Raw genomic sequence first — 12,478 nt, 5'->3', positions numbered from 1 at the left:
CTGGCCTCCCTTCCTTTCTCTACCTCTCTCCCCTTAGTCTATACCAGAGGTTAAAGTTAACCCAGAGAGAAGCCTGAGAAAATGTATTTGGCAAAAAAGAGGCTTTATCTGGGTAGAAGTTTGTAGATTGCCTATGGAGAACACTGGTGATCTGTTCCTGAACAGTAGCCACATGCAGCGTGGGACTGGGCAGCCCCTGCTCACTGACTGTTGGGGAAGGTTTGGAAACACTTCAGAGGTGGGGTGAGGGGAAGTCTGTCACTCTGTTCTGAACCTTCTCACTCTCCGTGCCTATAGCAGGACAGTCACTGGGACAGATACTCCCTGTGACGGGGTACTCGCTTGTCTGAGAAAACTCTCGAGAAAACTATGCATGCCTTATATGCAGGCACAGACTTTCTGCAGATAAATTTTAAGGGATGTCCTATGTGGAGCACTCTTGAATTGATGTCACAATGAGTCTCTACCGAAAAGCAGCTACCTTTGCAAACCAGGCTGCACAGTGTAATGTTGGGGACTCCACAAGGGCCCCCAATGAATAAGTAATACCACTCTTCCCAACATGGCAGCAGAAGAATTTAATTGAAACAACAACAAAAACAGTCATCAGGTTTATTGCTTTTGGAAGCCAACTCTGGAAGATGAAGCTCTAGGTCTGTTAACCAAATGATCCTGCTAACTCTAACCCCTCCAACCCACCCACCTTTTCCCATGTTGTACTAGAGAGAGCAGGCTTCCTCCATTCAGAAAAGTGGGGAAGCAGCACATAGCACACTCCTTGAAGCCAGGCAGTTCCCAAGAGGTAAGGCTGAGCCAGCTGAGCATGCCCCATTGAATTTTCTCAGATTTACCAGTTAAGCTAATTACTCCCTTCACTTCCCCTAGGCACCCCTTACTAAAAAGAGAGAGCCCAGTTGTATACTTAGCAAAAATTCTTTCTCATAGAATCCAGAAATGGGGGGATGTGGGGGGCACCTGGGTGGTGTAGTCAGTTAAGCGTCCAACTCTTGGTTTCGACTCAGGTCATGACCATAGGGTCATGAGATCAAGCCCTGCCTCAGGTTCCAAGCTCAGTGTGGAGTCTGCTTAAGACTCTCTCTCCCTCTGCCCCTTCCCCCACCTCTCTGTCTCTTTCTCTCTCAAATAAATAAATAAATCTTAAACAAAAACAAAACAAACAAAAACCAGAAGTGGGGAAACAGAACTCTCCTCCAAAATGTTCCAAGATTTTATACATTTCAGGCTTAGGTGCTCAGGTCTTACAAGAAGTTAAAGAAGAGACCAGGTTATGGTTGGGGTTCTGTTGCTCATAAAGCCACCTGAAACCCAATAATATGAGAAATCTGGATTCATAAGTATAATACTCGACATTAGCCCAGCTTTTACTACATTATCTCACTTAACCCCAAACACACTATGATACTGGTATTAGTGCTCTCAATTATCCAAAGAAGAAATTGACGCACAAAGGCGTGTTTAACTGAGAAGGATAACTAGTTAAGAAGCAGAGTTTGGATTCAGGACCCTATCTTTCTGACTCTAGAGAGGTAGGGTCTGGCACAGTCCTCCAGGTGGCCATAACCCTTACAGTTACTTGTTTGATTCCATTTTATTTCAAACCTCTTTTTCAGTTGCTGTGGACTGTTCAGAAGTGTAGAGAGGATGGCATCATTAATTATTTGTATCGGTTTTATCTCTGTCTTATCCTGTTTGTCCATCTGTTTTCACCTAGGCAGACTGAAAAGCTCCCAGGTAGATGGTTGTCTTTTCTCTCTTGAGAGTTCCTGGGGGGTGCAGTTTGAATCTTCCAGCAGGATCACTCTAGCAGAGGTCACAGCTGAGTTATAACCTAGTGTGTTACATATTCAATGTAAAGCGTTCTGAAGTTTTAAGTGAGAAACTTCTTTACTCCATTCTAAAAAGTGTTTGAGAGATTAGTGGGAGAGCATGGGCCATACAATTTGCCGTGATATATCCACATTCATAAAGTAATATTGCACTAGATTTTATTATATGCGAAAATACTGGAACTCACAATATTAAGTTAAGTGCATTATAAATGTTCGGGAATGTTGACTCATCATCACACCACTTAGATTACTGTTTTTTTTTTTTTTGCCTGAGAATTAGAAAGACTTCTAATTAGAACTCCAAATTAAGCAGGAAGGAAGCATTTGATTTCTTTGTTTCCTCTTATGCAGGGTTCCCATTGTCCCCCTTCCCTCACCCTGTTTCTTACTCCTAAACACATATTTGCATTGAGTCATTTTCTGTTACTCATGTAATTTCTTCATGTTCTGTCCAAAGTTATAGTCCCCTTTGTCACCAGTCCCCATGTCAATAACTGCATAATGGTTTTGCATGGGTGGAGTGCTTTCACAGGCATTATCTTTTTAATGTTCGCAGTAATCTTGAGAGAGAAGCACCATTACCTTTAAAGACAAAACTGAGGCTCATTAAGGGTGTCTTCTCCAAAGACAAAGCCAGTTAGAATCATTTCCAGCTGCTGGATCCAGATCTTCTCTTAAACCACAAAAGTTCAAGAAATAACATGTCTTTGGGAGTGGTCTGTGACCAGGTACAATAGGGCTAAGTCTTTGGTTTCTCCCATCCCTTCCCCCAACCTCCTTAGATAGGCCTTAGAAGGTCCTGTTTTTGTTTTGTTTCTTTGTTTTTTATTGTGAACTACCCAATGATCTAAAGAGGGAGTCTTAATTAAGGTCAGAGTTTTGGAGTCAGCTTGGCTACTTAACCAGTTCTACAACCTGGGACAAAGTTTTAATCTTGCTGTGTCTCAGGTTTCTGTAAGTGCAAAATGTGGGGGAGAATAATAATGCCTAACCCATGGGGTTGTTATAAAAATTAAAATAGATGCAAAGTAAGTAAATGTTAATTATTGTTACTGTTACATAATCAGGTTGAATAGAATTTTAAGCATTCTTAGATTTCAGTGTCTGTTTGGCCTCTCAAGAATCTGACTGTTAAAAAACTTGCATCATAATATGACTCAAAGAGTGATAATGATGATAGCAGACCAGATTACTCAGTGCCTATTGTGTTCCAAACATTTTACATATACCCTCTTGAAATATCACAACAACCCTCTCTAGAGGCTGTGCTCTGAGCTCCTGGGTTATATTGTTCTAAATCTTGCCTGTGATTGGTGTCAATTTTACCCATCTCTTCAAGCTTAAAATAGTATTCTTTTGCAAATTAGAACTGTATTTTCCAATTTCCAGTCTTCTAGCCCATTTTGTTCTTTCTACCCCCCTTCACAGATCTCTTGCAGTGGTTCCAGATGTCATACCCAGGTTCCCATAGTGCCAAGGATAAAAATTTTCCAGATCCTGAGACTCAAATTCACTTAGAGTGGCTAAGAGTAAATAAGTCTGTTGACAGTTACAGGAACCGACTTCCTTGAATGTGAACATTTTTCCTTTAAAGCAGGACTTTCCCAAGAAAGAATTGCCATACTCTGTCTCAGAGAGAAAGAAGGAAATGGTAATTGACAATGACCTTTATCCCCGTATCCGATAGAGGTTCTGAGTGACATCACACCAACTGGTGTACACCTGTGCTTTAAAAAGTAAAAATACATTTTTTTAACTTGCCTTAATCTTTTTCTTTTTTGGGGTTAAACAACAGAAATTTAATTTTCATAGCTCTGGAGGCTGGAAGAACCTTGCCAGCACGGTTAGGTTCTGGTAAGAGCCCTCTTCTTGGCTTGTAGAAGGCTGCCTTTTTCCTTGTCCTCAGGTAGCAGAGAGAGTAAGCTCTAATGTTTCTTCCTCTTCATATAAAGGTGCTGATTCCAAGATCAGGCCCTACTCCCATGATCTCATCTGAACCCAATTACCTCCCAAAGGCTCCACCTCCTAATACCATCACTGGGGATTAGAGCTTTGCATATGAATTTTTGGGGCACACATTTGTTCCACAGCAGAAGCATAATACAAATAAGCAATATTTAATATTTAAATCAACATAGGGTTGTTATTGTAAATCTTACAGACATTAAAAGAATCATAAAGGAATATTATGAAACTTAATGTCAGTAAATTCACCAAACATGAAATGGAAAACTTACTTAAAAGGCCTAACTTTCTGAAACTGACATGAAATGAATAAAAAAATCTGAGTAAAAATCTGAAAATCTAGGTTAGTGTTATACTAATGTTAAAAATTAAATTGTTTATTTTTAAAAATTAAAAAAAATCTGCCTCAGTTTTTAAATTTCAACTATTCTATTAGCTTTGTCATTCCCTTCTTATCCTCCATGCCCTTGTTTGTACATGCCTTACATATTGGGTTCTCAAATCCTATGTCTTTTTTTTTTTTTAAAGATTTTATTTATTTATTTGACAGACAGAGATCACAAGTAGGCAGAGAGGCAGGCAGAGAGAGAGAGAGAGAGGGAAGCAGGCTCCCTGATGAGCAGAGAGCCCGATGCGGGACTCGATCCCAGGACCCTGAGATCATGACCTGAGCCGAAGGCAGAGGCTCAACCCACTGAGCCACCCAGGCGCCCACCTATGTCTTTTTTTTAACCATAAAAATATTTTCTAGATAGTCCAAAGATTTGGAAGTAATAGAGCAAGTGGTTACTCTATTACTGACTTGGAGAAGTTCATTTTCCCCTTTAAAAAATTAATGGTGGCAAGATCAGATCCACTTGGATCAAGTTTGGATCAAAGATTTACCATCTTCCTTATTATGGAGAATCCAAGCGAATCTCTACCACCCTCCAGAAAGCCTGTATCTCAGAGAATATTATTCTCTTTAAAAAAACTTTTTTTTTTAAAGGTTGCCTTTTCTTCAGCAGAATGTGAGTATGTGATGAATTAAACCCTACCAAATAAATCGCACCTTCTATCCTTCTGCTCTTCTCGCTGGTTCTCACCATCACGCATCCTCTTCCGAATGGTCAGGATCCCGTGTCTGTGAAATGATGGCTCAGTACAGGTGCCTGCTGTGAGCACATGTGCCCGATCCATCACTGCTGTTGCTGTCTCTGCAGTATAACAAGGTGACATGTGATGTTTCCATCTTTGGAATGTTTACTCCCATTTTCAGTGCTAGCATGTCTGCGCTGGTGACTGAATAAATGAGTGAGGGAACGAGTGAGAGTGTTAACTTGTATGGATATTGAAGAGCCAGAAAATGATGGGGCGTGTGAGAGAGAGAGAGAGAGAGGCCTATGTAGGGTTTCACCTGCTTATACTGACTTCATCTGGTTCGGAAATAACACAGGCATTTGGAAGCTTAGAAATCGTGCAAGTCTTTGAAGATTAAATTGAGGCAGCCATGTTTCTCCCAGCTAATCTAAAATGCAGTGATATGGCAGCCCAAAGTTGGGGAGGTAGATTAGTTGGGGGGAGAAAAAAGCTGCCTCTCAGACAGGAATCTCTCTAAGTTGGGGTTGTCTTATGAGCAAAGATAGCATTTAATGAGTTGGCAGGAGTAAAACAGTACAAAAAGGTTGATGAAATCACATTTTTAGGCATGTCCTTTAGTGGAGCCTGGGAAGGTCACATGATAGTCATCTTATGCGTGTGCATGTTCACGCGTGCACACACACATATACACACAGTCCTCTAAGATAAAAACCTAATCTGCTTTTATTTAGCTTCTGGGGTATCAACGAAGAGTTCCATGCACTATTCTAGCCATAAAGAAAAATGGTGGGAAGATAAGATATCAGACTTAGTCATTCTTCAGTTCTGAAGAGCTGGAATTTTGGGTAACACATGGGAAAGGAGCAGCCCATTTGAGAAAGAAGTGGGACAGATACCTTCGTCATTGAGGACAGGAGCCTTCAGAGCGGCACAGCAGCTGGTAGGACTGGACCTCAGGGAGTTGGCAGTGAGCTTGCAGAGGCGGGTGGGCATCCCCAGATAACTAAAGTATAGGAGGTTCAGTTTGTTTTCACTTTTTGGTTTCACTTGGATGCAAAGGATCCTTCATTTACTGTCCTCTGTTCATCAGCAAACATTCAGTGACGTTGGCTCTGTGCCAGGCACCATCCTAGCTCCTGGGACCCCAGCACTGAAAATGACATGGAACACCCCACGTGTGGGGCACTTCTAGGGCATTTCCCTTAGCTTCCTGGGGTGAATTGCCCTGTTGGCTGATCCTTCCAGAAGGAGTTCTCCATCCCATAGATGAGATACTGAACTTCTTTCCCCCAACTTGTATCAGCTTTGGTTTTTCTCCTTCTGTCCTGCCCACTGTACTACCAACTGTAGAGGTGGTCACAGCTAGAGAAGATGGATCTCTCAAGGGTGAATGAGAAAATTGCTTTATTTCTTCCTCATCCTGGCAATTTGAATTTGAATGTGAATTTTCAACTAATAAGGCAGAAGACATCAATAGGAAAAGAAAAATAAGAACTTTCCCTGCCAGGGTTGCCTAGTTACCTTGTCAACATTCCCTTGCAGCCCAGCCAAATTCTCTCTGCATATTTTTATAGTGCACATGTTTTATTGCTATAATTGATCTATTAAGCAGAAAATATGGAGAACACATGGAGCTCCTGTCAATTTTATGCTGTTTATTTGGGTTTCCATTTTTCTCTTTCCACAAGACTTCATTCTTCATTGTCCTTTTCATTCCCAACTGGAGTAATCCTGTGAAGAAATCACATCACTAGCCATGGTGGTGCATTTAACTTTGTGGCTTATAAAGCAAAAGCCAATACACCAACCTCAAACCAGACAGCAGATTGTGGACTTTTCAAAGGCAGACACCAAGTTTTCGTTAGCTCTGTGTCTGTGGTGCCTAGCCTTGAGTCTGGCACATTAAAGGTCCTTAGTAGATATCCATTGATTGAATGAGCAATTGGCTTCAGAATTTTATTGAGAACCAGCATCATACTGGATGCTATTCATAACATAAAAACAAAACTTAGGACTTGTTCTTCATTTCGGAGACTGGACAAGGACAGAGAATAACAACTGTGTTGTTGCTAACGTTACATTAACATCAGCCAAAGAAGCTTTCCTGCACGAGGCTGCGGCCCTATTAGCGGCGTCCACGTTCTGTCTGGCATTTATGGAGAGCTATTCACTGGCTGCCTCCTGGGTTCTGGGCACTGTGCTCTCCAAATCAGTCCAGTTCAATAGACCTGGTCATGGGCACCATCTGTCATGGCATTTGTATTCAAAACAGTGAGTTTCCCCCCATTCTTCTTAAACACACACACACACACACACACACACACACACACACAACTGAAGACAATGATTATGAAGCAAACTGTTGACGAAACAACAAATGGAAATTTATGTTGTCATCCCTTTGCCCAGCCAGTCAGGCAGCCCTCCAACTCTGTGCTCCTCAAAGTGTATACTTCTGAGATTTTGTTAAAGTGCAGACTTAGATCTGCTAGGTCTGGGGCGAGGCGTGAGTGCATGCATTTCTAACAAGCTCTCTTAGTGACCTAAAGTGTCCTCCAAGGACAGTAGATTTGACATCACCAGGGAGCTTGTTAGAAATGCAGATGCTGGGATGCCTGGGTGGCTCAGTGGGTTAAAGCCTCTGCCTTCAGCTCAGGTCATGATCTCAGGGTCCTGGGATTGAGCTCCGTGTCAGGCTCCCTGCTCAGCGGGGAGCCTGCTTCCTCCTCCTTTCTCTCTCTCTGCCTGCCTCTCTGCCTGCTCGTTATCTCTCTTTGTCAAATAAATACATAAAAAATCTTATCTAAAAAAAAAACAAAAAGAAATGCAGATGCTTAGACCTCACCCCAGACCTACTGGATCTGAACCTGCATTTTAGCAAGATCCCAGCTTCACATTGGTGAAGCACTGCTCTAACCCTTTAATAAGCACAGTGTATAAATTATGGGCAGGGGTCTTGATGGGGCTCTGAGTTGGTCAGTAAGGCCAGGTGGGTTTCCTGTTCCCTTGTCCATTTCAGAACTCCTCTGGGTATCTGCCCTAATACAGCATTTGACAGTCAAATAAAGACATAGGTGCCTTTTGGTTCAGCTATTCAGTGGTGTGATGAAATTGTTATTATCCATTCTGGATTGCCGATGTTTTTAAACATGGGAGACCAACCACCAATCTGTCCCGTCTCCAGGGAACTTTATTCTAGGTGAAAAAGTTTGAGCAGAAGACACATCCTCGTGTTTGAGCATGTCAGAATGGTTAATGTGAGCGCTAGAGGAGACCCAGAGTTTGTTTCCTTATCCGTAAAATTAGAGATAAAAAAATACCACCTGTTCTAGCTTCCTTTCTAGTCTTGTTGTGAGGAGCTTTGAAAACATAAAAATGTTCATGAGATTTTAAAGCAGTGTTAGTGAGAAAAAAAATCACGTTTGTTTCAGTGCCAAAGAGTTCTGGGTTCAAAATTTAGCCTTACCACCTACCAATTTTGTGATTTATGCCAAATTATTTAATCTACTTCAGCCTCAGTTTCTTTCTATGCTAAGTGGTCATAGAAACATCCACCATACAAGACTGCAGTGGGGATTAAAATGGTAATAATATACGTAAACAATCTGGTGCATAGTAGAGTTTAATAAATGGTACACAGTCACGGCACATTAAGGGACATGATTGAGAAATAAAACTTGCAAAGATGATTTTTTTTTCCCCCTCCAGTAAAGCCTTTTACATTGAGGCAAAAAGGAGGCATGACTTTCAAGCTGGTTAAAGTCCTGAATAAATGCCCAGCCAGTTCAAGAGACTGATAGCTTCAAGTTGATTATCTAAGTGTCTCTGGAAGAAAAATCTCTAAACTTCATATGAGGTTTTACTATTTACTGAAGTGTTTGTGAGTACCAGCCACTGCCGGGCTCTGTGACAAGGAGTCCCTGTGATTATTCTGTGTCATTCACGCCCTGTCCTCAGAGGTGCTAGCAGGTCTTCCCCAGGTGTGCATAGGAGCCTGCCGGTGTATGGAGGAAGGTTTCAGCTTGGTGTCCATGCAGGCAGATCCTCCAGGCCCCAGGGAAACAGCCCAGCAAGTGGTAGCAAGGGTCATGTAAGGCAATGAAAGAAGATTGTTCTGAGGACCGTGGTAACTGATGGCCCCCTCATTGTCAGAATAACAGAACAGCAAGTCTTACTTGCTGGAGACAAGAAGGGGCGGCTGGTGGGTGGTTGCTGCTTTTCTGTCAGCAATTAAGCCTTTGTGATACAGAGGGACTATTGTTTTGTTCTTTTTTTTTTTTTTTTAAGATTTTATTTATTTATTTGAGAGAGAGAGCCGGGGAGCCGCAGGCAGAGGGAGAAGCAGCCGCGTGGAACATGATCCCAGGACCCCTGAGATCACAACCTAAGCCGAGGGCAGACGCTTAACCGACTGAGCCACCCAGGCATCCTGAAGTTGGGTTTTTAAAAAAGATTTAATTAATTTTTTTATTTGAGAGAACGAGAGAGAGAGTGTGTGTGTGTGCACACGCAGGGGGAAGGGCAGAGGAGGAGGGAGAGACAGAATCCTGAGCAGCCTCTGTGCTGAGCATAGTGCCAAGTCAGGCTCCATCTCGAGACCCCTGACTCCATGACCTTAGGCTTCACTGACTGGGCCACCCAGGCACCCCACTGTTGGGTATTTTAAAAGAAAAAGAAAAAAAAAAACAAAACCCTCACCATCCCTTCTCTATCTTCCCAACCTCTAGCTCATATTTTTTGGAAAAGCACTTTTAGGGCCCTCAGTTTTCTCATCTTTCCAGGCCAACCAGGCCTTTGGGAAGGTATTTCTTTCAGGGAAAGATTGCCTCTTTCTTTTCCTGAGGTTTGCAGAGTTTGCATGGTGATTTCCTTCGTGGTGATAGTTTGAAGCACCCCAGCAATGTGATTTCACAGACGATCTGAGGCAGAGAGGGCCACAGAACCTGCTTTTCCACATGGATCTCTTTGTGGGAGGTGTTTGTGCTCAATGCCATGTGAGGAGGAGGAGGAAAACCCCACTTGGTCCCTGTGGCATTTCAGTGGAAAGAAAGCTAATAGGAAGAGAGAGAGATAAGAGGGAGGCAGTGAGCAGACAGGGGCTGTGGAGGGTGGCCGGAGGAGGCAGACACCTGAATCATCAGTGGTTCTGAGCACAGAGCAGCCTGTGAGAGGGAGTACACATGTCTCAGGTGTTTTTGATTTTACACTTTTACCTAAATAACGTAAGGTTGAATGCGTCGCCAAGCCATGTTTGAGTGTGGAATAGCAGAACCCCATCTGAGTGGGGGCAAATGCAACACAGTGGGATCCGTGCCCCAAGTCCATTGGAGTAGATTCTGTCATGGGCTCTTCTGAATCTGGCCACAGCTGGTGGTCCATTGTGCTAGGAGGTGATCCATGGATGGTTCAGTTATCTGCTGTCTGTTTCCAAGCCACAGGACACCATCTTTACATCCAGCCAGTCAATACTTGTGGTCTTTAGGGAATTTGTGGATGGAAGGTCTGGGTTAAAGGGGTTTCAGGAACCAGCAAAAAAGAAAGGTTGAAGGACATCACTTTTTAGAATATAAGGCTGCGTGCAAAGAACATTTACTAAGAGTCAAGAAACTTGATTTTGGTCCTAATTATGCCCATGATAGCTATGGGACATTGTTAGGCAAGTAACTTTATCTCTTAGAGATCCAGGGATAGTGACAACTACTACAAATCTACTATAAACCACGTTAGGATTTTGTAAGGTCAAATGAGGTAGTAAAGAGAGCACAGAAGACCAAAACTACACTTTCCAAAATGGTAGCCATTAGCTGCATGTGGCTATTTGAATTTCAATTTGTTCAAGTTCGATAACATGAGAAATTCATTTCCTCAGCCACACTAGCCACATTTCATGTGCTCGCTAGCCACATACGGCGAGTGGGGACCATATTGGACAGCAAAGATATAGAACATTTGCATTATTACAGAAAGTTTTGTTGTACACCCATGCCTCAGAGCTCTAGGTTATGACAGCAAAGATGAAAAGGATGAAATATTATAGAGGTGATACATGCTGTCAGAGTTAAGGATTCTTGGAAAGAAAGAAAAACCCTCTGAAGTCAGTTTAAGTAAACCAAGAGATTAATTTTTTTTAAAGATTTTATTTTTTTATTTGAGAGAGAGCACTCGAGAGAGTGAGCATGCACAAGTAGGGGGCAGAGCGAGGGGAAGAAGGATTCTTGGAGAATCCGTTAGCCTATGACCACAGACGAAGAGTTGTGAGAGATTTGATCAAGGCCATGAAGAAAAAGAGTTATTTGTGTGGTTTGAATCACCATTACACATGTTTGGGGGTCTGGCATGTCTTCAGTATCTTTATACCTGGGTGGAAGTAGGTACTGGCAGAAGCAAGGTGGAAATCAGATCTCAGCATTTGTCATTTCCTACATGCAGATTGGATGCTAATAAGACTCTTTTCTCTACAGCCTTTAGGAAGAAACATGAGGTTCTCTTGGAGACTATTCAAAAGGAAGATGGAGGGGGCCGCCTAAAAGAGATTAAAAGCTGCAGACCGCAAGCCTGGGGCCAGAGGGCTGGCAGTGGAAAACCCTGCTGGGTTGTGACCTCTCCCTGAAAAGTTCTAGGTGCCTTTTTGCTTCTTGCAAAAAAAAGGAAGAGAAGGAGAAGACCATGTCCATAGCCTTGAAGCAAGTGTTCAACAAGGACAAGACCTTCCGGCCCAAGAGGAAGTTTGAACCTGGCACGCAGAGATTTGAGCTCCACAAACGGGCTCAGGCATCCCTCAACTCCGGCGTGGATCTGAAGGCAGCTGTGCAGCTGCCCAGTGGGGAAGACCAGAACGACTGGGTGGCGGTGCATGTGGTGGACTTCTTCAATCGGATCAACCTCATCTATGGCACCATCTGCGAGTTCTGCACTGAGCAGACCTGCCCTGTGATGTCAGGGGGCCCCAAATATGAATATCGGTGGCAGGATGACCTCAAGTACAAGAAGCCAACTGCCCTCCCAGCTCCTCAGTACATGAACCTTCTTATGGATTGGATTGAGGTCCAGATCAACAATGAGGACATATTTCCAACCTGTGTGGGTAAGTCTGTGGCCGGCTTCTTGTGTATTTTTGGTGCATCCCACCCAAGCTCAGAAAGTTTGCAGAGGCTTCTTCTAGGACTGTCTTTGAATGCTGGGTAACACCATGTCGATGTTTCCTTAAATTCCACCATACCTGCAGTGTCTTTTTCCATATCCAAGAACCTCCTTGAAATTAAAAAAAAATTAGTGGACTACTTATATTTATTTTGTGGACCTCAGTGGTACACATACCACATGCTAGGGAACATTGTCTTGGTGAAATGTTAGATTTGATCTTGCTGGTTTTCTTAGGACTAGACTCCAAACAAACCCACCTAGTTATCCTCATAGAATTTTTATATTTTGGCTAACTAACTAGTTAAAGTTGCATTAACTCTGGTGCATTTATTGGTATTCATCTCTCAGGTTGGAGAATCCCAGTGTGAGAATCTGCTTGTTTGGGGATCAAGCAAACAGGGGTTGGCCTTCCAGGGAAATAGAGGTCCTGGCATTCTGTT

At 42.8% G+C, this 12,478-nt stretch overlaps 1 protein-coding gene across 1 annotated transcript in view; it reads left to right on the top strand.

Moving 5' to 3' along the window:
• The window catches only part of MOB3B (MOB kinase activator 3B), a 193,369-nt gene that overhangs the window by 60,513 nt on the left and 120,378 nt on the right, over nt 1–12,478 (top strand). Inside the window, exon 2 of the mRNA XM_032860331.1 lies at nt 11,357–11,979. Coding sequence (XP_032716222.1) covers nt 11,562–11,979 — 418 coding nt within the window. The 5' untranslated portion in view covers nt 11,357–11,561. The remainder of the gene's footprint in view (nt 1–11,356; nt 11,980–12,478) is intronic.

This window comes from Lontra canadensis, unplaced genomic scaffold (assembly GCF_010015895.1).
Source record: "Lontra canadensis isolate GAN:19392208 unplaced genomic scaffold, GSC_riverotter_1.0 scaffold19, whole genome shotgun sequence".
Classification (NCBI taxonomy): Eukaryota; Metazoa; Chordata; class Mammalia; order Carnivora; family Mustelidae; genus Lontra; species Lontra canadensis.
This window is presented reverse-complemented; position numbering and strand designations above follow the sequence as displayed.